Source organism: Neophocaena asiaeorientalis, unplaced genomic scaffold, assembly GCF_003031525.2.
Source record: "Neophocaena asiaeorientalis asiaeorientalis breed wild unplaced genomic scaffold, Neophocaena_asiaeorientalis_V1.1 scaffold72, whole genome shotgun sequence".
In the NCBI taxonomy this organism is placed as follows: Eukaryota; Metazoa; Chordata; class Mammalia; order Artiodactyla; family Phocoenidae; genus Neophocaena; species Neophocaena asiaeorientalis.
The window spans coordinates 959786-985110 of record NW_020185336.1 but is presented as its reverse complement, the minus strand read 5'-3'; the positions used below and the strand labels follow the sequence as shown (position 1 = coordinate 985110).

At 35.5% G+C, this 25325-nt stretch overlaps 1 protein-coding gene across 6 annotated transcripts in view; it reads right to left on the bottom strand.

The window, feature by feature from the left end:
• The window catches only part of LOC112393584 (sodium channel protein type 1 subunit alpha), an 87035-nt gene that overhangs the window by 33493 nt on the left and 28217 nt on the right, over positions 1 to 25325 (bottom strand). For 2 of the 6 annotated variants that reach the window (XM_024735899.1, XM_024735900.1), the window contains exons 11-16: positions 23374 to 23721; positions 21951 to 22083; positions 20905 to 21143; positions 19327 to 19500; positions 17358 to 17714; positions 15346 to 15828 (exon numbers count right to left, since the gene is read on the bottom strand). In XM_024735899.1, coding sequence (XP_024591667.1) covers positions 15346 to 15828; positions 17358 to 17714; positions 19327 to 19500; positions 20905 to 21143; positions 21951 to 22083; positions 23374 to 23721 — 1734 coding nt within the window. Of the gene's footprint in view, positions 1 to 15345; positions 15829 to 17357; positions 17715 to 19326; positions 19501 to 20904; positions 21144 to 21950; positions 22098 to 23340; positions 23722 to 25325 lie in introns of all 6 variants that reach the window. The other 4 variants (XM_024735901.1, XM_024735902.1, XM_024735898.1 and 1 more) reach the window with 3 other exon arrangements.

The window sequence follows — 25325 nt, the reverse complement described above, 5'->3', positions numbered from 1 at the left end:
CAGTAGTGAGAGGCCCGTGTACCGCTTAAAAAAAAAAAAAAAAAGGCTGGAATTTAAGGGTCAAAAGGATACAGAATATGTGTGTATATATATATGTATACACATAAATATTTTTTATTTCTGAAAAAATACATATTTTAAAAGCTAGGCATATACTATATTAAAGGTGGAAATTTTACTGTTATATATATATATTAACATATATATTTAAGATATATATCTTAAATCATACATAGTTGAGATGCCAACAACCTTAAAAAGATTAGTATTAATATTTCATTGTATACACTGTGCATTAGTAAATATTTCTAGTGTACACTAAGCATATTAAAAATTAAAATGACTTCTATTAAAAACGCTCAGCAAGGCAACAATATAATATCAAAGGAACAGACTCTGTACTGAGATTTAGCATTTCCGCAGAGCAGTTAGAAAAGTCAAATATTAACTCATTAATTCCCATATCATCCCTACAACTCAGATGATTTCTTCATCGAGCTTTACATTGGAACGACAATCTTTGGTGGATTATTCATATTTAATAAATATAAAATTTTCTTATTAATTGTGAAATCTACTGTTATTCAAACACTTGCCTAAGGTAGGAGTAAAGGTGAAGAAATACAGCTTTGATATACTCTGAATTCTGCTTTAAAGTATGTCAAAAGTGAATTTTTATATAGATGATTAGCTATAAAGGAACAAAGGAGGTATTATAACCTCTCATCACATAATGGACCAAGAGAAAATTATTGTGATTGCAAATGAATTAGAAGCAAAAAATTGCAAAATTGCATTTATAATTCCCAAGCTAGAAAGCAAAATTGTAAACCAAATAATTTCCATTGTTAAATTTATTTTGCTGAATGAGTGCAGAATCTCTAATATTCTTTTGACATTAATTTTTAATGTTAAATGATAACATATTTAACAAATATTTTTAAAGTGTCTACTGGATAGGGGAACTGTATAACTACAGTGAAAGGGTGAAGAGTTCTCTTTTGAGTCAGACAAGCTTGGGTTTGAATCACAATGACTGGTTTTATGGACTTTAGGCAGTTATCTTGACCTCCATAAGCTGAAGTTTCTAATTTGTAGAATGATCCCTACTTTACATGGTTGTCATAAGGATTGAACAAGATAACACGTGGAATATGTCATTTGCTTACTGGATACATGGCAACAACTTCCGTAACAGTTATAGTTTGTAATATGTGTAATTGCTGATATTTGATCTTTTCGGCTAAAAAATATTAGTATATGCTAAACATCAAAATTAGGACCTGAAAAAATAAAATAGTGAATATAATAGGCCCAGTACCTAATGGGCTCAAAATAAGACAAGACAAGCAACAATTGCTACACACTATGATAAGGTAAGTATAGGGTATTTTGAGAGCACCACCTAACTCAGTCTAAGAAGAACAGGGTAGAAAAAAGTGACATTTGGGGCCAGAAGGATGAGTTGGGGTGGGAGTGAGTCAGGCGAAGAAATATGGGGTAAGAGAATATCCCAGATAGAGGGAACAAGAATGAAGATCAGAACCTGATAAAGCATGAGGAGTTTTAGGAAACGAAAGATCAGTGTAGTTGGCTGGGGAGGGGTGGGAAGTACTATTAATTGCGGCTGGAAAGGTCAGTAATGGTCACTTTTGCAGGGACTTGTAGGCCATGTTAAGAAGTATAGACTGGGAGCAATGGGAAGCTCCTGAAAGGTTAGAAAGCTGAGAGAGCTATGGCCAGATTTACCTTTTAGAAAGACCACTTATCATTATGTGGGAACTGGACTAGTGAGGAGAATATGAATGTGGGAGCCCTTTTCGGAGGCTGTAGCAGTAAAACTGAGAGATGATGGAGGTCTGACTTTGGGTGGAGGTGGTGGGGATGCAGAGTAGACAAAGACAAGGTAGCACTGGTTGTATCTGGTGATCAATTAGGTGTAATAAGGGAGAGGGAGTTTGGGTATCCGTTGGCTACATGGTAGTACTCTTCATGGAGAGTAGTTGCCATCTCACAGGAATCATGGTCCTGAGGAACTATATAGCTCAAGACAAGGAAATAGGCAAGGGCTGAAGGGACACCCCCAGTCAATACCCGGATGGGACTCTACAAAGTGTTCCCTGAGCATCTGTCAGGCAATGATACGAAAATTCTGTTTTCTTTTCTCCTCCATCTTCCTTCCTCCCTGCCCTCTCCCCAGGGAGGAGAAGCTTCATTAAAGATTAAGCTGCTAACTTAATTTGACTTAGGAATAGGCTTGCTTAGTTTATTCTATCTGTACACTTTCAAAAAATATAACTGATAAAAATGTATTCAGGAAAAGTGAGATTAACTTACATGATGCCAATTAACATTGATCAAGCACCTCATTTGTGCCAGGTACAGTGCTAGTTACTAGAAGTACAAAGGTGTATATGACCACAGTTCTTGTTCTCAAGTTGCTCACAAGATTAGTAAGTAGGATAGACAGATACACAACAGAGAAATAGAGTGCAATATAGACATTTCATGTTATGCAGGTAGTAGTTCTACTTAGGGGAGTCTCAGAGCCTTGCCCAGAATAAGAATTGCTAGGTATCGTGAGCAACAAACAATATGTTTGAGTGAATAAACTGACAGTGTCTTGAAAGACAACTCAAAGTTCCTTTTTTTGTTTTGCTAGATTTTGCAGAGAATGACAGGGATAAGAAGAGAATTTCTAATAAGAAATTATGGAGTCAAAAGGTATAAACTTCATGGAACTATGTGATTAGAACTGAAATAAGCCATGAGATATTAGACTGGTGAAATAGATCTTCTCAAGACCATCAAGTTGCTCATGATAAAGACTGCCCTTCTCCTCCCCATGGAAATGTGTTTCAGATGGTAATTCTATTGATACTGGTGAAATAATAGGATGAGGAGTCGGGGGATGGTCAAGATTGGAGACAGATTTAGGAGATAAAATCTACAGGATGTGGCAGTAAATTTGATGAGGGGCTTCCAATTAGAGAAGTTGAGAAGGACTTCAGGCTTCTTGTAAGCTATTTGAGAAGGAGATCATATGGTTGGGAGGAAAGTAGCTTGGACTTTTGTAAGCCAGGGAATGACGACTCTTAAAGAATTAGGAAATGATGCAGATATCAAGTAAAATAGGGCCACTGAACTTGGCAATTAAGAGAACACTGGTGATTTTTGAGAGAGAAAAGTAAAGGTAGAAACCAGAGATGATGCTTTAAGATGACTGAGCAGTGGAAATGGGAGACAGTGAGCACGTTATCTTTTAAAGAAGATCAGCAATGAATTCAAGGAAGAAATTACAAAAGAAACTTGAAAAGGATAAAATCAAAGGAATAACTTTTAAAATTTACATGATTTTATTTTATTTTAGAATGAGAAAGTCTTGACCATTTAAACAAGCTTGTGGTAAGGGCTTAGAGAGAAGAAGAAACTGTAATACAAGATGGAGGCAAAACCTGCTGTATCAGAGACCATGAGGTAAAGAGACAGTATAGATAAAAAAGTGTGGAGGCATATATACCTATCTCCCAGTAGATTCTTAATAACCCCAGATATGTTGTCTGACATTTTTCTACAGGGAAAATTATTATCATGATGTTCGTAAACTTGGATATTTGTAAAAGTCTTGGTATATATCCATTTGATTCAAGATTAATCAGACTTCCTATTCTTATTTCTTTATTTAACACACATTTACTTACTCTATGCTAGGCACTGTGATGAATGTGGGCCATACTGTGTGATATGAAATAAGCTTAATTCCTGTTCTTATGCACATTTTAAAACTATTATTCACATAAGGCATTCACTGTAGACCTTTATGTGGTAGCACAAATTTAATTTGCTGATATTCAGCAATGTACAACAGGTTGAAAATTATCATGTGTTCTTCAATCTATACCATGTAAAGATAAAAGTATTAAATAAGAAAATATCGGCAAAGCAGTAAGTAAATATTATTTTAACACAGGTAATATCATTGGGAGGACAAATGGGATCTAGAATTAACTGTTCATTATGCATTTATTCATTCATTTAATAAACATTTTTTATGTGTTGCGGACTTAAGGTGAGTAAGACATGGTTGGTGTTTTCCCTGTTCTCAAAGGCTTCATAAGCTAATGATGTAACCATAGAAGTGTTTCCTAATTATTTGGAAGATTCTTATAGGTAGAATTAAACTCAGAAGGGTATCTTCCTAAAGCACAACTTTGAGTAACCATAGTTTCTAAGAATAAGCGCTCTGTAATTAGGAGAACTCCACAGGTCAGAAGCAGATCAGTGCAAATTACAGGCCAGCAGAGGAGGGAAAGGTCCCTCCAGGACTGAGGGAGACTGAGATTCTCCTGGCTATACCATTAACCTGTGGCCAGTGATGAGGGCTTGGTAGTCAACACCAACTCTACAGTGGACACCTATTCTTAGGTCTTCAATAAAGTGTCATTCATTTCAAATAGAGGTCAGAGATAGTACCTTTTTAGACATTGTTAAGGAAATTTAATGTAATGGTTCAGAACATAGACTGTAACTGACAGCCTGGATTCTAGGTCAGGATCAATCCTTACTATTTGTGTGATTTTGGCAAGCTACTTAAACTCTTTTAGTTCAATTTCCTTATCTGTAAGTTTGGAATAATAGTATCTGTCTCATGGTGTGAAGACTGAATGACATAACACTACATGTAAAGCCCTATAAACAGTGCTTTGTCCATGGTGAGCATCCAACAAATGATACCTGTTACTAACATGAACTGTATACAAAGACTCGAATGACATTTTTACTCACTCTGGAGTTCACTCATTGCAAAAACAAGCGTACTTTTTCGTAACTACTTTAATAATATGATATTTTTATTCCAAAGAGGCCTAAGTTTAATAATTCATTTTAAAAGTATTTATTTAAACAGATTAGAGTAGTAATTTCGCTATCAGTAGCTATCACTACCTTATGTTTTTTGAGTCCTTTTAACTTCTAAACAGCTTTTAGATCCTCACAACATTCTTATAAGCACCACAGAACAGATGTATTCCTATTATAAATTAGGAAACTGGACAATATAGAGTTAGTGATTGCCCATAATAGAGTTAAGACCACCAGACTCTTAGTCTAGTATTCATAAAAATCAGCCCAAATGCAAAAAGATATTGAGTCCTTATTATGCACCCAACATTACAGTAGGTGCGTCAGAGGATTAAAATTATATAAAACACAATTCATTGCAAAAACAACTTACTTTCTAATTGGGGAGATATGACTTTATTTGTCTTTTGCATAGTCTCAGCGATTTTGCCCAGCTTTCAAAACTCCTCAAAATCTGTCCAAGCCTCCATTCTTTACTATTATTTTTCAGTAGAAACCCATATTTCTAGCTATTTATTTCCATGAGTCAAGAAACTTTCTGAGGTTTTAAAAACAATACTTTAGGGCTTCCCTGGTGACGCAGTGGTTGAGAGTCCACCTGCCGATGCAGGGGACACTGGTTCATGCCCCGGTCCGGAAAGAACCCACATGCCCGCAGAGCAGCTGGTCCCGTGAGCCGGCCGCTGAGCCTGTGCGTCTGGAGCCTGTGCTCTGCAACGCGAGAGGCCACAACAGTGAGAGGCCCGCGTACCCCAAAAAATAAAAAATAAAAACAATACTTTAGATTATCTGAATGTTCTTTGAAGGTTGAGGTCCATTGTGAGTTTAAAAGGTGAGGAAATGTGACCCATGCTATGCCTTTTCTGCTTTGGGGGACCAAAAGGGGGAAAGTATAGAAAACATAGCTCTCAAGTTTGTCCTGGAATGGGGGACAGTGATGCATGAGTATGTACCTTATGGAGGAAGTAAAACAAGTACCGGCCTCCATTTTACAGTGTTTCTTCATATCAGTCTATTCTTGGTTTCCTGGAAACAGACTATCCGCTCCTTGCTTATGCCTCTACTTTCATCTAGATTTTATGTCCCAGCAACAGCAAACTGCTAATTATTTCTAAACACACTCTATGCTTCATAGCTCTAGGTTTTTGTTCATTTATTCCCTCTTACTGGAATGCCCTTCAGAAAAATAGTTTTTTAAAATATTTTAAATGTTAACCATTATCAAGAATTTAATGAAAACAGTTTAAAAATTAGACAGAAAATACAAAACTTATCACTCTCTCCCGATAAACGTAAAACAGTTTATGACAGAGGGCAGAAGGCAAACAGCAAAAAAGGACAAATAGTAGAATATGTTACTAGTAGTTCTTAAGAGAAAACTTACCAGGAACAGAGTGTTGGGAATGCTACTAGAAATAATAATAATAACAATTTATTGAATACTTACAATTTGCTAGACACTGTGCTAAGTCCTTTACATTTACTATTTCATTTAATAATATTCCCCCAAAAGTAGGTGATTTTATCCCCATTTTTGAGATGAGGAAATTGAGGATTGGATAGTCAAGTAAGGTCACACAGTATGTGGCTAAAATAGAATTATATAACCCAGTATTTGACTTAGGAGAATACTCCATTACCAACAACTTTATAATTATAGCCTCACATGTCTAAAAACAAATGCTTCAAAAATGGATAATAAACTATGAGCACTGGTAATTTTAACCCAAGGCACTAATATAATTTCAATAATGCCCATTGTAGATAAGACTCATTATTGAAATTCAGGAATGGAAACATTAATATATTAAAATGGAATAGGTCAAACAGAGGTCATGACAGGTAATATTTTTAGTCAATAAGGTATGTTCCAGTATGGAAATGCATATTTAAAGGTTGAAAGTTATCTTTCTAAAATGCAAATGTATGTATGTGTGTGGATACATGTATATGTGTATTTGTATACATATATAATTATGAAGAGAGTCATCTTTCTAAATGCATATATGTATATATATAAGCAGAATCATGGCTCATTTGTATCCTTCATTATCTAATACATTTCTTAGCACATGGTAACTGTTGAATAAATTAAGGTAGGCAAAAGAGTAAAGGCCAAAACAGAAAAATCAAAATGGCAAAGCTACTTTAACATATTATAGGCTGCATTCCTAATGTAGAATAAAGAATCTTCATCTTCTGGGGTATCTATTTTCAGTTTAATTCCACTAAAAGCAGAGCATCTTATGATTTGTGCCTTGCTTTGATGAAGCGAGTACTATATAAGACTAGGGGAGCAATGAAGAGAAACAATTTTGTATGGGTTTATTTCTAACCAAAAAGGAAGACATGGTAAAGAAAAGTGCATGGTAAAAGAAAATTGGGACAATAATCTATAAAAGAATATTTATAGAAAGCCAGATTCAAAAATGAATGAAAGAAATTGAAATGTAATGGGGATGAATAGAAGTTTCAGTATTTAATATAAAAATACCAACTGGATGAGAAACAACTGTATTTCAACAGCGATTCATGGGAAAAAGATAAGGGATTATTACTTTCCTTGAAGCCCAATATAAATTGACAAGGTGAAATGTTTAACAAAGATAAAAACAACAAAGTTCAATATTGGATTGAATCAAGAGAAAAATGGAGTCTGGATGATGGGAAATAAAACTTTATTTTCAAGAATGCTCTCATCAGAGTAACTGTGATGAATGCCTTCAAACTGCTTCTATTAAAAAGAGTTAAGTGAGCTGGAAAAGTTTGATTTGAGTGCCTACTTTTTACCAAGAATGCACACGTATATACGTTGTAACATAAAAGGAGAGACATACATGCATATCAGTGGTTATAATAATATGATAACTTTGTAAGATGCGTGAGCCTAGAGCATGAGTTGCTTATTACCCACACTTTGTGCCTTATATCTCTGAGAACCAAAAAAGAAGCCACACATTCTGCCTAGGTCAGGAAGACTCCATGATCACTACCTTTAAAGAGCTGAAACAGCATTTCTTACACTTAAGAACTCCTGAACTTCAGGCCCTACACCCATGGACCTAGTGGTTGTACTCTATTAGAAAAGCAGTCTATTATAGTTCAGCACAGGCAACAAGAGCGTCACTCACTAGTTCTTCCTAAATGTGCAATGTGCTCTGATATCATTATTTTATTAAATTAAAAAAATGTTTAAATTAGTGGTACAATAAATTGGTTTATCAACTCTTACTGGGTTGTGACTCATAATTTGAGAAATAGTGCATTAAATTATCTCTAAAGTTTCTACTAAACATTTAAATTTTCAATTAATGCAGTATTTGAAGATATAAAATGACAGAGTATGAAGAAATAGAACTTTCTCCAGTGGTTCAGTGGATGATCACTGCTTAATAAAGAAATCAGTGTTCCTGTTAGCCCTGCTCAAGACAAATAAAAATGTATGAGTATAAATTATGTCAAATTTTTGCAGAAAAGTATTCATTATGGATGGTTTTTGTAATAAAATAGTTTTAAGTAATGAAAATCTCGCAACAAATAAAAGTCCAGGACCAGATAACTTCATAGGTGAATTCTATCAAACATTTAGAGGATAGTTTACATCTATCCTTCTCAAGCTATTCCAAAATATTGCAGAAGAAGGAACACTTCCAAACTCGTTCTATGAGGACAGCATCACCCTGCTACCAAAACCAGACAAAGATATCACTGATGAACATAGATATAAAAATCCTCAACAAAATACTAGCAAACCAAATCTAACAATACATTAAAAGGATCACACACCATGATCAAGTGGGATTTATCCCAGGGTTGCAAGGATTTTTCAATATCTGCAAATCAATCAATGTGATAAACTACATTAACAAATTGAAGAGTAAAAACCGTATTACCAACTCAGTAGATGCAGAAAAAGCTTTTGATAAAATTCAACATCTATTTATGAAAAACCCAATTTGTAGAGAGTTAACACATCTCAACATAATAAAGGCCATATACGACAAACCCACCGCTAACATCATACTTAATGGTGAAAAGCTGAAAGCATTTATTTTAAGATCAGGAACAAGACAACAATGTCCACTCTTGCCACTTTTATTTAGCACAGTTTTGGAAGTCCTAATCATGGCAATCAAAGAAGAAAAAGAAATAAAAAGAATACAAATTGGAAAGAAGTGAAACTGTCATTGTTTGCAGATGACATGATACAATACATAGAAAATCCTAAAGACACCACCAGAAAACTACTAGAGCTCATCAATGAATTTGGTACAGTTGCAGGATACAAAATTAATATACAGAAATATGTTGCATTCCTATCCACTAACAACAAACTATCAGGAAGAGAAATTAAGAAAACAATCCCATTTACCATTGCATCAAAAAGTATAAAATACTTAGGAATAAATCTACCTAAGGAGGCAAAAGAACTGTACTTGGAAAAAGAAATTGAAGAAATTGAAGATAACACAAACAAATGGAAATATATACCATGTTCTTGGATTGGAAGAATCGATATTATTAAAATGATCATCTTACACAAGGCAACCTACAGATTCAGTGCAATCCCTATCAAAATACCAATGGCATTTTTCACAGAACTAGAACAAATAATTTTAAAATTTGTATGGAAACCCAAAAGTAAAATTTGTATGGAAACAAAAAGATCCCAAATAGACAAAACAATCTTGAGAAAGAAAAATGGAGCTGGAGGAATCATGCTCCCTGACTTCAGATTATACTACAAAGCTACAGTAATCAAAAAGTATGGTACTGGCACAAAAACAGACACATAGATCAATGGATAGGGAGCCCAGATATAAACCCACACACTTATGGTCAATTAATCTATGACAAAGGAGGCAAGAATATACAATGGGGAAAAGACAGTCTCTTCAATAAATGATGCTGTGAAAACTGGACAGCTACATGTAAAGAATGAAATTAGAAGATTCTCTAACACCATATACAAAAACAAACTCAAAATGGATTAAAGAGCTGAATGTAAGACTGGATACTATAAAACTCCTAGAGGAAAGCATAGGCAGAACACTCTTTGACATAAATTATAGCAATATTTTTTTGGATCTGTCTCCTAAAGCAAAGGAAATGAAAGCAAAAGTGAACAAATGGGACCTAATTAAACTTAAAAGCCTTTGCACAGCAAAGGAGACCATCAACAAAATAAAAAGACAACCTACTGAATGGGAGAAAATATTTGCAAATGATATGACCAATAAGGGGTTACTATCTAACATATATAAACAGGTCATGTAACTCAACATCAAAAAATACAAAAAGAAAAAACCAACCAGATTAAAAAATGGGCAGAAGAGCTGAATAGACATTTTTCCAAAGAGGAGATGCACATGGCCAATAGGAACATGAAAAGATGCTCAACATCACTAAATCATCAGCGAAATGCAAATCAAAACCACAATGAGATATTACCTCACATCTGTCAGAATGGCTATCATCAAAAAGAATACACATAACAAATGTTGGTGAGGATGTGGAGAAAAGGGAACCCTTGTACACTGTTGGTGGGTATATAAATTGGTGCAGCCATGTGGTATGGAGGTACAGAGGTTCCTCAAAAAACTAACATTAGAACTACCGTATGACCCAGCAATTCCATTCCCAGGAATATATCTGAAAACAACAACAACAACAAAAACTAATTTGAAAAGATACATGCACCCCAATGTTCATAGCAGCATTATTTACAATTGCCAAGATATGGAAGCAACCTAAGTGTCTGTCAACAGATGAATGGATAAAGAAGATATGGCATATACATACAATGGAGTACAACTCAGTCATAAAAAAGAATGAAATTTTGCCATTTGCAGCAACATGGATGGACTTGGAGGGCATTATGCTAAGTGAAATAAGTCAGACAGAGAAAGACAAATACTGTGTTATATCACTTATATGTGGTATCTAAAAAATGCAAAAAAACTAGTGAATAAATGAAAAAGAAGCAGACTCACAGATATAAAGAACAAACTAGTGGTTAGCAGCGAGGAGAGGGAAGAGGGGAGGGGCAATATAGGGGTAAGGGAGTAAGAAGTACAAACTATTAGTCAGAAAATAAGCTATAAGGAAATATTGGACAACACAGGAAATACAGCCAATATTTTATAATAACTATAAATGTAGTATAACCGTTAACAATTGTGAATCACTATTATATTGTACACCTGTAACATATAATATTGTCCATCAACTATACTTCAGTAGAAAAAGAAAAACATGTTTTAATGCAACAGATAGCATGGAGTAGTTATTAGTCTTCATCAAATATTAAATAAAGGTATTAAGATTCAAGACAAAGAAAATCAGACTAGGAAGAATACTGCCAAGTTTAACAGAACTTCAGAACCAATTTTTAAAATATAAAGATAACAACTAAAACAATCAGCCTCCATCAGATTCTTTAGCAAAACTCAAGTTTTTAATGAACAAAGTTTGAACTGAAATAATATTCAAATTAAAAATCCTGAAAAAATTTTACAATGCTTTGCAAAAATGATGTGTAATTTTTATCTCCCAAATCCATTTCCATAGACATGTGAAATGTAATGAGGATCTACCCACAATTACATCTCTACATGCTTTCTCTCCCCTTATCATTACACAAATCTGATTTACCTAAGGAAGCCCACAGGCTGGGGTCAAGGTGGCAGCTTCCAGCTCTGATATTAGCTCCACTCTGAAGAGTAGTGGATGACTTAGCCTATTCAGAGACTTATAAAAGCTCGAAACATCTTTAAAGGGACATAAGCAATAATTCACATGCTTATGATATCTTACTTGATCAACTGTCAAAATGCATTACCTTGGACATGGTAATATTCTAGTAGAACTTTATCCCTAATAAAATATCGTTGATAGTATTTGATCCTCTGAATATTTTAAATATTTAGTATTTAAAGTATTTAAAAATATTTAGACTATATGAACTAATGTAATCCATCACATCAATAATCTAAAGAAGAAACATCACACGATGATATCAGTGGATGCAGAGGAAACATTTGACAACAAATAGCACCCATTCATGATAAAAATCTCTCAGTAAACTAGGAATAGAGAGAAACTTTCTTAACTTGATAAAGACCATCTACAAAAAACCTATAGCTAACATTGTACTTAATTATGAGAAACGAAAAGCTTTCCTACTAAGATCAGGAACAAGACAAGTATATCCCTTCTCACCACTCCTTTTCAACACTGTACTGGAAGTCATAACTAATGCAATTAGACAAGAAAAGGAAACAAAACGTAACTGATTAGGAAGCAAGAAGTAAAACTGTCTTTGTTGGCAGATGACATTATTGTTTATGTAGAAAATCCGAAGAATCTACAAAACATAAATAAACAAAAACAAAAACAAAAACCTCCTGGAACTAATAAGTGATTATAACAAAGTTGCAGATTACAAAGTTAATACACAAAAGTTCATCACTTTCCTATGGACTAACATTTAACAAGTGGGGTTTGAAATTTTAAAATGCCATTATGTTAGCACTACATAAATAAAATACTTAGGTATAAATCTAATGTGTATAAGGTCTATATGAGGAAAACTATAAAATTCTAATGAAAGAAACAAAGAACTAAATAAAGTGGGAGATATTCTATGTTCATGAATAGGAAGACTCAATATTGTCAAGATGTCAGTTTTTCCCAACTTGATCTATATTGATCTATTGATCAATGCAATCTCAATCAAACTCCCAACAAGTTATTTTGTCAATATCTACAAACTGATTCTAAAGTGTATATGAAGAGGCAAAAGACCTAGAATAGCTAACACAATACCAAAGGAAAAGGAAAAAGTCAGGACTGCCACTACCTGACTTAAAGACATACTATAAAGCTATAGTAATCAAGACAGTGTGGTATGGATGAAAGAATAGACAAACAGATAAACAGAATAGAACAGAAACCCCAGAAATATACCCACATGAATCTAGTCAACAGATCTTTGGTAAAGGAGCAAAGGCAATATTATGGAGCAAAGATAGTCCTTTCCAACAAATGGTACTGGAACTACTGGACATCTACAGGCAAAAAATGAATCTAGACACAGACCTTATACCCTTCACAGACATTAACTCAAAATGGATCACAGACCTAAAGGTAAACATGCAAAGCTATAAATCTCCTAGAAGATAACAGGAGAAAATATAATGATCTTGGACAAGGTGATGACTTTTTAGATATGATACCAAAAGCACAATACGTGACAGAAAGAGTTAATAAACTGGATTTAATTAAAATTAAAAATATCTGCTCTGTGAAAGACACTGTCAAGAGAGTAAGAAGACAAGCCACATTAGGAGAAAATATTTGCAAAAACAAAGCTGATAAAGGACTGTTATTCAAAATGTACAAAGAATTCTCAAAACTTAACAATAAGAAAACAAACAACTTGATCAGAAAACAGGTCAAACCTCTTAAAAGATACCTCATCAAAGAAGACATACAGATAACAAAGAAGCATATAAAAAGATGCTCCACATCATATGTCATCATAAAATGTAAATTAAAAAACAATGAGGTACCACTACACATCTATTAGAACGGCCAAAATCCAGAACACTGAAAACACCAAATGCTGTGGGGCAACAGGAGCTCTCATTCATTACTAGTGGCTGTGCAAAACTATACAGCCACTCTGGAACACAGTTTGGCAATTTCTTACAAAACAAAACACTTAGCATACCATCCAGAAATTGCCATCCCTGGTATTTAACCAAATGAGCTGAAAACTTATATCCACACAGAAACCTGCACATGGATGTTTATAGCAGCTTTATTCACATTTGCCAAAACTTGGAAGCAACCAAGATGTCCTTCAGTGGGTGAATGGACAACTAAACATCCAGACTACAAAATATTACTTAGCACTGAAAGAAATGAACTATCAAGCCATAAAAAGACACAGAAGAAACTTAAATGTGTATTACTAAATAAAGGAAGCCAGTGTGAAAAGGCTACATATTATATGACTCCAACTATATAACACTCTGGAAAAGGCAAAAACAATTACAGATCAGTGACTGCCAGGGGTTAGCGTAGAGGGAAGGATGAATAGGCATAGCACAGAGTATTTTTAGATCCATGAAACTGCTCTGTGTGATACTATAAGGGTGGATAAATGTCTTTATACGTTTGTCCAAACTCATAAAATGGACAATACCAAGAGTGAACCCAAATGTAAACTATGGACTTCGGGTGATAATGACACATCAATGTAGATTCCGCAATTGTAACAAATATACCACTCTGGTAGGGGATGGTGATCATGGGGGAGGTTATATATGTGGGAGGGGGGCAGGGAGTATGTGGAAATTTTTCTGCCTTCAATTTTTATGTAAACCTAAAACTGTTCTAAAAAATAGTCTTTAAATAAATATTTAAAAATTTGGACTGTGTAACCTAAGGCACCTTACCATTTTTGGGACTTCCACACAATAAGTCGGAAATGAAGGTGGTTTGTTCTAGACTTCTTCGGAATTATCTTTTATATCCATTAGAGTTTTAGCTTAATATTTCTAAGTCAGTTACTGTGGACTGAATTGTGTTCCCTCAAAATTAATATTTTGAAGCCCTAACTCCCAATGTGACTCTATTTGGAGATATGTCCTGTGAAGTAGTGATAAAGGTTAAGTGAGGTCATAAGGGTGCAATCTTAATCCAGCAGCACTGGTGCTCTTATAAGAAGAAGAGAGACCAGAGCTATTTATCCATATGCCCATGCATTGAGGAGCGGCCAAATGAGGACACAGAAGGCAGCTATCCACACCCAAAGGTGAGAGCTCTCCCCAGACACTGACCCTCCTAGCACCTTGACCTTGGACTTTCCAGTCTCCAGAAATGTGAGAAAATACATTTTGATTGTTTCAGCCACCCAGTGTGTGGTACATTGTTATGGCAGCCTGGAATATTAATATGCAGATCAGTGTAATTTTAATCAGAGGAATGACATAGACTATTTCTTGTTGCTCAGTTCTCTTCCATGTAAGTGAGCTAATGAGTATGGTGTCAGATATACAGAACGCATAAACAAAGATTATGAATTCAATTCTCAGCTATACCCCCTCATTAGCTACATGATCTTAAACTTCCTAAGCTAGTTTTCTTATCTGAAAAGTTAGAAAAATAACACATCCTTTTGAGGTTATTACAAGGATTAAATCTGATGATGCTTGTTCATTTCTTGGATCATTCATTCATTCATTCATTATCTAACAAATATCCATTACTTAGGATGAGAAAGCTTACACATATACTATATTATTCTTCAATTTATTAATCACCTCACTGAGCTTAAATCTTTGGTTCTTCAATGAAAAAATATTTTATATGATGGCAAAAATATTCTACATGGAGAATATATAATCATAAATACAGGCAATATAATACAAGTATACACATAGACATTTATACCCACCCACATCTATAAAATCTTACCTCTTTGCTTTCTTCCAGATCTGATTCACTACTAAAGTCCTCTGTGTTTAAATTTTCAAAGTCAGACTCTCCTACAGCAATCGGTACAGTCACAGTAAGACTGGGATTGTTTATGAACGACATGTAATCACTTTCATCGATAATGTATTTTTCAACACTGCTGCCAGTTCCTATTCCACTTGTGGTTCCATTTACATCTTTAAGATAGTCAAGATCTTTCCCAATTTCTGTTGTATGATTGGACATACAACTGTCTTTCTTGTTGTTTAGATCATCAAGTGGTTTAATTTCATCTAAAATCTTTTGTTTTCTAATGAAGGACTGTTGAATAAATTCATATATTTTTCTCTTCACATAAGCTATTCCCTTGTGCATCCTATCCACAGCAATTTGGAGATTGTTCATTTCATTATCATCATCAGTGGCTGCAAGGTTGTCTGCACTAAATGAGCTCAGGAGCAAGGCCAAAAAGAGGTTCAGGACCTTAAAAATAATACAAACATCATTATAATCTCACCCCAATGTGAAGAAGAGCAGATTGAGATCACTTATTTCTTGAAGTGTGGAGGAAACTATAAGTTCTAACAACTAGACAAGAAACACCACAGCACAGTGATCAGAAGTTGGGTGATCTAGGGACTTCCCTGGTGGCACAGTGGTTAAGAATCCGCCTGCCAATGCAGGGGACATGGGTTTGATCCCTGGTTCGGGAAGATCCCACGTGCCGTGGAGCAACTAAGCCCGTGCGCCACAACTACTGAAGCCCGTGTGCCTAGAGCCCATGCTCCGCAGCAAGAGAAGCCACTGCAAGGAGAAGCTCACACACTGCAACAAAGAGTAGCCCCCGCTAGCTGCAACTATAGAAAGCCCGCACACAGAAATGAAGACCCAACACAGCCAAAATAAATTAATTAATTAATTTAAAAAAAAAAAAAAAGAAATTGGGTGATCTGAATTTGTGGTCTGGTTCAATAGCTACTTCACTGTTCATCCATGGGCAAAGACATGATTTCTGTTGGTCTCAAGTTCCCCTACTTATAAAATGAAGATGCTGAATGAGCTGACCTATGGCTTTACTAAATTTAAAATTGTATGAATATAAGAAACAAGATTTATACATGTTCTATATAAGAGTTCTAAACCTAAAATTCATTAGTGTTTAAAATTATGCATTTAAATGCATTTTAGTTTCTTTTTTGATGAAGAGAGATATTAAATTGGATATTAATTGAAAAATAACCATTATGACCCAGAACGAGAATTATGAGCTTAACATAGGCATCAACACATGTTTTCTTGATCTACTGCATTTCTCATACTCCACTGTTCACTAATTAGGCAACTGTTCATAATCAGTCGCTAATATTTCCATGAGACTGTAATATTAATGTACATATCCTTTGGAGTATATTATATATTTCTATAATATAACAGTAATGTTCCAAACTTAAGAGAAAGGATTGATCAGTTACTCCATTTGGGTAATCTCAGGCATCATTAGCCAACCTTTGTTTGGTTAATAGAGCCACTAAAGGATTGGTTAATCCAGGTTGGTTCACGCATCTGCCATATGACATAGAGTGACTGAATGCTAACTACCATGAAGGGGCAAGGAAAAGGTGAAATAACTAGGAGCATTTAAAGGCACCACTTTTTAGTACTATACTGTCAAGTAAGACTGGGCTTTCTCTTAGTTTATTCTTCAGACTTCTCCCTTCCTTGGATCTGAATTTATGAAATGTTCCCAACATTTCCTACTAGACCTGTCTTCAATATGATACTCTATTGGAATTCATATAATAAATATGATGAAATGATTGACAAAATGGAGTTGAGTATAAATATTGTATGGTCACTGCTATATGGTTGTATTGTCAAAGTGAGACTGTAAGTGTATCAAAGGTAATAGACTTTTAAAATTAATAATCATAGTCTTTGTTTTGGACAAAATGGTCATCATTTCATTATGCTCTTAATGTATTTCTGAAACACATTTCTTAATGGGTACCTACCACCAGGTTTCCAATGACCATGACCATCATGAAGACAGTAAGGCACATGGTTTGACCGGCGACCTCCATGCAGTCCCACATGGTCTCTATCCACTCTCCACACAGCACTCGGAACACAATCAGGAAGGAGTGGAAGAAGTCATTCATGTGCCAACGTGGGAGCTTACACTCACTGTTGATCTTACAGACACAATCTTTGTAGCTTTTACCAAAGAGTTGCATGCCGACCACGGCAAAAATGAAGACGATGATGGCCAACACCAAGGTTAGATTTCCCAGAGCCCCCACTGAATTGCCGATGATCTTTATTAGCATATTTAATGTTGGCCAAGATTTTGCCAACTTGAAAACTCGGAGCTGAAAAATTTAAAAAATAATGTATATTATTATGATCAATCTTTAAAAGCATTACATATATTGAGCTTTACTAAGAAGTGATTAAAATTGAATTTCTTACAACATCTGCTATGCAGATGTTATAACTAAGCATGGTGACGGATGTTAACTGGACTTACTGTAGTGATCATTTTGCAATATATACAAATATTGGATCATATGTTGTATACCTGAAACTAATATATTGTTATATCAATTATACCTCAATAAGAAAGATATATCTATAACAAAAGACATTAAAAAAAAAAAAGCTAGTGGATATCCTGGACCACTACTGATTGCAGAACTTACAATCTACCCACTACTGACTGAAGAACTTACAATCTACCAATCTTCACTGGGGAAATATGCAAGAGCCACCTTGCATTCTTGCACTTTGCTTTCCAAACTTTTAAATCCATCCACCTCTGGACCTTAACCAATTAGAAATGACCTGGCGCCACTGCACCGTCATAGCACCACTCTCCTAAGCAAAAGGCATGGAGAGCAGGCTGTCTGGACGTCTTTGTGTCAGTGCTTGTCTTTACTCCAAGACACATTTCCTAATCTATCAAGGACAGAGAGCTGAGAGCAAATGTTGCACTTTACCAAATAAGAAGTAAAGGTCTTCCCATCGGGAGCTTCTTGTCTAAAAACAAAACAAAACAAACAAAAAAACCAAAACAAAAAGACTCTCTTACATCTGCCCTGCCCTTGATCACTTTCAGGAGCATGGCTAATTTTTGGACTCCTCCTAGGAAGAATCTGATTCTTCCATATTTTAACCCTGAGATCAATTTCCCTGAGAGTGAATTTTTAATGATTACTTGGGGACCAACTGTCCTTAATTTGTTTTGTGAAGGTGGTTGTAAGGCATACCAGGCCTGACACTAATATTAACATGTGATCTCAATGATCTCTGCTCAAAGATACTCATTTGTCAATAGCATGCAAAGTACCATCACATTGAGCCCTGCTGTAAGTAGAGAAAAGTGTTTATTATTCATAATGCTCCTTTGGAGCACTGACATAGCTAGATGTACCTGCATTTAAAAACCTGGAATACTTCCCATGACTTTATAATTCTTTCCCTGATTTGCAAGGACATATATGTGAAGCAGTGGACATAGCAAGTAATCCTACAGATTTCTCTTGTCTGATTTTGGGAAGGAGCATATTTTCCAGAGGTAGAATTAGGAAGAGTTTCTACATACACATCTTATATCTGATTGTCATCCACCACTATAAAAGGGTGTTTATATTTTCAAAGCACTATTAAAATGTGAAACATTTTCATTAAAATATTTTCTTAGGTCCAGAAATATTAACTATAGTCATATCTAGAAACAATAATTAGTCAGAATGGTAACTGAGGAATATATGAAACTTTATGTGACTAGGATTTTTGCAATAAAGGTTTTTCTAAATAAGTGGGAACAATTTTTTTTTCCATTTAGGGACTGTTTTTGACAATGCACATGTCACACAAAAACTTAAAATGTTAATGGTGTGTGGTAAAACCTATGATGTAAAACCTATGATACTTGTTGGAAAGGTTTTTGTCTTTGTGCTGTTTTGTTTTGTTTTGTTTTACCAATCGGAATGAACGGAGAACTGATAATCCTTCCACGTTGGCCAGGCCAAGTTCTACCAGGCTAAGCGTTACAATAAAACCATCAAAGATATTCCAGCCTTCTTGGAAATAATAGTAAGGATCCATGGCAATAATTTTCAGAAACATTTCTGCTGTAAAGATCCCAGTGAAAACCTAAGATCAAAACAAAGTTACTCTAATTCCATCAGATAATGATAAAGTAGAATGACATAATATTTGCTCTTAGAACAAAATGTTTATACTAGTAATGATTATATTACTAGCTTACATTTGCATAGTAATTTATAGTTGATGAAAAGCTCTCATATAAGTTATTTCATTTCATCCTCAACAGAAACTCTATTAAACACATAATGCAGGTATTATAACCATGACTTTACAGATGAGGAAACAGGTCTTCAGATGGGTGCAATGATTTGCCGAATATCAACTAGAAAACGGCAAAACTAGGATTGAGAGCAAATCTATTTTTAACCAGTGTTCTTTCCATCACATCAAACTGCATTTTCTTTCAGACTTCATACAGCACAGCTACTGACAAGATTTTCCCATAAACAGTTTTATGTATCTATAAGCTTATTCACATTTCCCTCTAATCAGATAGTTGTCATTATACATATGTATCTATATTATAATATGTGCATTACTATTATCAGTATTTGTTATGCACATGAAAAAAATTAATTTACTTCCATAGTATTGGGTTGGCCAATCCTCTTATGTAACATCTTACAGAAAAATCCGAACAAACTTTTTGGTTAAACTTATATAAATACTAAAGCTTTAAAAATAGAAATACTATAATTCAGGATGCTTTACATGTTTTGCTTTCCACCATCAAAAACCTTAAACCCTAAAACAAATACTACGGAAAATGCATACATTATTTTAGAGACCATTCTTTCAGCAAATAAAAGCTAATATTCCTATGTTGAGTCAACAGACAAACACTTTAATAATTTATGTTTTTTAAGCACAGAAGAGAAAGAATTTAGTGGCAACCTTCACCAAAAGTGGCACTGCTAATCCTATAATACACAAAATGTACTGGACGTTTTCAATATTTTATGGATTTGATTTAAAATAGACGAGTTAAACAATACATGGTCTACCTAGATCCTGGAAGCGGAAAAGCTGGAGACATTTTTGAGTTGTTAAACTATTGCTTATAATGATGATGACTAAGCAGGATAAAAAGATCTGCAATTTTATTTTAGCCTTCTACAGGTAGGGAAACTGTGACAACATCATTTCAAAAAGTGTGTCCTTAAACTATGGACTGCTTCTGTAGCTTGAAATAGTTATAAATATCAATATTGACTTTTCAAGTGGTACTGTAGGCCTGTGCCTATTGCTCTCTTTCTCAGTTTCTGCTTTGATCTTAAGGGCTGTTATTTTTGGCAAAAGTAGGATATATCCAGCTAGATATAATTCCCATCTTTTGGGAGCCAGGAGGTAGAAAGGGTGGTGGAAAGACTGCTGTAAGTTATTAAATGTAAAGAGTTTCTCAAACAGAAAGTTTGAAGACTGAACGCATTTACCTTCCAATATGCTTACCAAGTTTCCTACTGTAAGCACATTATTGAAATGGTCCGTCATGGGATAGTGTTCCATGGCCATGAACAGAGTATTTAAGACAATACAGATGGTGATGGCCAGGTCAACAAATGGGTCCATCACAACCAGGTTGACAATATGTTTCACTTTTAACCAATGTGGCGAGCAGTCCCAGATTAAGAACATGTTGGAAAATTTATACCAACAGGGTGGGCATTTCTGCCTGGATTCTTCAAGTTCTAGATTTAAAAATAAATAAATAAAAACAACCACCAAAAGATATTGTTACACACATATATTCCTTTCAAATCGACTAGACTTCTTTTTAGTAACCAACACATTTCCATCTGCAACAGTCAACCTCTTTTATACTTGATTTAAAAAAACTATACAATTTAATCTTTAGACGGCCCAAAATATTTCTTCACACATAAACATAGAACAGAGGTAGCAAAGAATGGTTTTCTTCTCTTATGCATTGATCCTGTGGTTCCATACTTTGCCTTAAGTTAAGTGAATGGTCTTTTAAATGAAGTCTCAATAAGAATATGGGTTGGAGTAGTGTAGACTGTGTGTAATCCTATGTTAATGTCTGGCTATGGTGTCATCCTCAGGCTATAAGAGATAGGACAGAGAGATAGGGTAGAGCCAAGAATCATCTTTTCAATTTGTTTTTATTTTGTGAGAATGACCCACTCCTCCCCTCCAATCTTGAGAGTATTTAGGAAGTCCTACGCTAAGTGGAACAGAAGAGAGGAACACCATGATTAATGGGATTAGAAACCCCTAACAGAAATGCTTTATTCTGAATTTTCAAGGAGTTGCCACACACAGGATACATTCTTTAGTTTCAATATCACGGAATTTAAGTAACTTTTTTTAAAGCTTCTAGAATACAGGAGTAGTTATAACAAATAACTCTTAAATAAGACCTGTTATGTTCTCTTTAGAATACACTGCTTCCAACTCACAGAGACATTCGTTTCGAATGAGACAATATAAGCTCAGTAAAAACAACTGAAACGGAAATGGAACTTGTTACAAACCTTCTACTGTATTTGTTAAAATGCTGGCTATGCTCATTGCTCTTTGCCTTTGAGAAGGATCTTCTAGAAAGTCCATGGAAACATGAAAAGAACTTGACCTTCTCTTTCTCATTTCAGTTTCAGTGGTTGTTCCCTGTAAAGAAAATGCTAATGTATTAAATGATTAACTTGAGCAATATGATAAGTGAACAACCAATGTGACGCTGTGAAATTCATGAAACACATGCGACATGCACGTTCATAGTTAATTGGTGATGGCAGATATTGCTGACTTATTGTATCATTAGCCTGGAATGTCCAAACTGTTACCCATTTACTCATACAGCAAAAACTGAGGGTTGTTTTTTTTTACCCTCTGATTTCATAATTTTATGAGACATAACGTAATTTGGATATGATTGATAAATTTGTGAGAGACATATTTAACAATTTCCTTATTTCTGAACTAACAGTAAAAAGTAGTAACTTGAAACGACATCTAAATGATCAAGGCATTTTATGTTGAGAAGGTAGCCCTTTATTTTTAAGGAAATACAAATAATTACAACACTCGTAGCTGCCATCTCATTTTCTGGACACAAGACATAGATGATCATTGACAACACAAACTGTATGTTAAAAAAATAACAACACATGCTGCATGGACAACAGTTTCATCCAGGGTACCAAAGCAATAAGTCATCTAATTCTGATTTAGTCATGCCTCACCATGCTGATATATTTCCAAGTCTAATAAGAGGCAGCATGTGTTTAGAAATTCCTCATCTGGGTATACATTCACAAACACATAACATATCTTTGTACACAGACAATTCTTTTATCTGCCTGTATTAATATTTTTATTTGTGTCTCTTCATTCAGATTAGTTTTGAGAAGACCTATATCAGCATTTTTTTTTTAGTAAGACAAATATGAGTACTAGAAATTTTAAGATAATATTGAAGCTATCTATTTAGGCACAGTGTTCTTGAAAATCTTCTAAACTAAAGCAGAGCTATATTGAAGAATCCGTTGGAAAGATTTATTATACACCCTTTACAGTTAAACATAAGAATCGTTCATTTACTCTTACACCAGAGCTTTAGAGGATGTCCTGCTGTCTAAGTTCAGCATGGGTATATAGCAAATCCTCCAACTGGAAGCAGTCATTTACTATTGTGTTTAATTTATCCTTAGCACGTTTAATAAGTAAATGCATTCAGGTGTTATGCAAGAAGGTGCCGAAGCCTTAAGTTTTAGTTGGATACTCTCTTAAAGATATTAAAAGATGCAGGTGCATTCACAGCTTGACCAACCAGGTATCATTCTCAAGGGGTTCCATTCTGTAGAAACACTGGCTGGTGCAGCAATAATGAGCCAGCCATGCCTGAACTATTTAAAACTTCCTTACATTGTCATCAGTAGCTGGCTTATCTATTATCACCTCTGGTAGAAGCTGTCCAACAGGCGATGTAGGAACTGAAGGTCCACCAACCAAGGAAACCACACCATTGCAATCCACAGTGCTGTGCATCTTCCCATTGGCTGGAAACACGGCCAGCATCCGGGACGACCTACTGGTCTGACTCAGGTTACTGTTGCGTCGCTCTCCATGTCGTTGGGGCACAAATAAGGAGTCTCTGCGGCTTTCATTATCCTCGAAGGTGCTGTGTTCATCATCAGCAAAGTCATTCTCTGATCCCACATCCTTTGCTCGCCCTCTGAAGCTGAAAAGGCTTGTTCTGCTATTTCGCCTTGGAGAAAATAAGGAGCCACGGATGCTCAACAAAGACTAAAAGTTTGAAACCAAAAACAAATAATAATAAAATCATATTAATATGGCCATTTGGAATGTGCTTTTATTTTGCAAGATTAAGTTGAAGGGGACTTCAGCATTCAAAACAGAATGTGACTCATCTTTTGATTAACATTCTCGTTTTATGTGCATTTGGATTAAATTAAATTACTTTTCTAAGAGACAATTTCTAGCCCTTGAGATTAATGACTGCGGAGATAGATCGCAACTTAAAGATATTGAAAAACAAAACCCTGAACCACCATATTTCATATTCAAAAGCAAGCATCTTTAGTATCTTACTATGGACATTGTAAACACTCAATAAATATCAGTAGCATGACCTTAACAGGGGCACATTTGTTTCCGTTGCTCTTTCCCTTCAAGAAATTCTAACACTTTTCACGAATTGTTTTAGTCTATCTTTCTAAAATCACTTTAAATTAATTATTGTTCTTGTTTCAGCTAAAAGGCACAGTGTTGTTGGAACTTGAAGACTTCTGAAATTCAGAGTGATGTGCTTTTTGATAAAGTATACCATGACGAATATTTTCAGAAGCATGCATGATAGTTTATAAAGTAGTCAGGGATGAAAAAACAATATAAAATAACCAAAGAGTTGTAGATTACTGATCAGTTATCTACAATTTTTTTTCTCATTAAAAAGGCTGCAGACCAGAAAGATGAAATGTCATTAGTTACAACAATGACAGCAGACAGGTTCAGGTGAGAATCTGGGTCCCCTGACTTTCAATGCAGTGTTATCTCAACTACACCCCACTGTAGATTTACCTGTGCAAACTAAGATTTTCTCATAACTATGTACAGAAAGGATAGGTTTAAATATAATAAACACAGCAGTCAATTCAGTTGATAAAAATTCATAAGTTGAGTAAGGCCCGCGGAATTGGCGAACTGTGTGGAAGGAGCGGGATCTGTAGAGCTCAGCAGCGGCGAGGTACAAAACAAAGAATCGCTTTGCACAAAGCCAGAAGGGATACACTGAAAGAATTATCAGAAAAGAATAATGCATAGATTGCTTTGGCTGGGCTTCCGGGAAGATGGCGGAAGAGTAAGACGCGGAGATCACCTTACTCCCCACAGATATACCAGAAATACATCTACACATGGAACAACTCCTACAGAACACCTACTGAACGCTGGCAGACCTCAGACCTCCCAAAAGGCAAGAAACCCCCACGTACCTGGGTAGGGCAAAAGAAAAAAGAATAAACAGAGACAAAAGGATAGGGACGGGACCTGCACCAGTGGGAGGGAGATGTGAAGGAGGAAAGGTTTCCACACACTAGGAAGCCCCTTCGCGGGCGAAGACTGCGGGTGGCAAAGGGGGGAAGCTTCGAAGCTGTGGAGGAGAGCACAGCAACAGGGGTGCAGAGGGCAAAGCGGGGAGATTCTCGCACAGAGGATCAGGGCCGACCGGCACTCACCAGCCCGAGAGGTTTGTCTGCTCCCCCGCCGGGGCGGGCGGGGCTGGGAGTTGAGGCTCGGGCTTCAGTCGGAGCGCCGGAAGAGGGCTGGGGTTGGCTGCGTGAATACAGCCTGCAGGGGGTTAGTGCACAACGACTAGCCGCCGGGAGGGA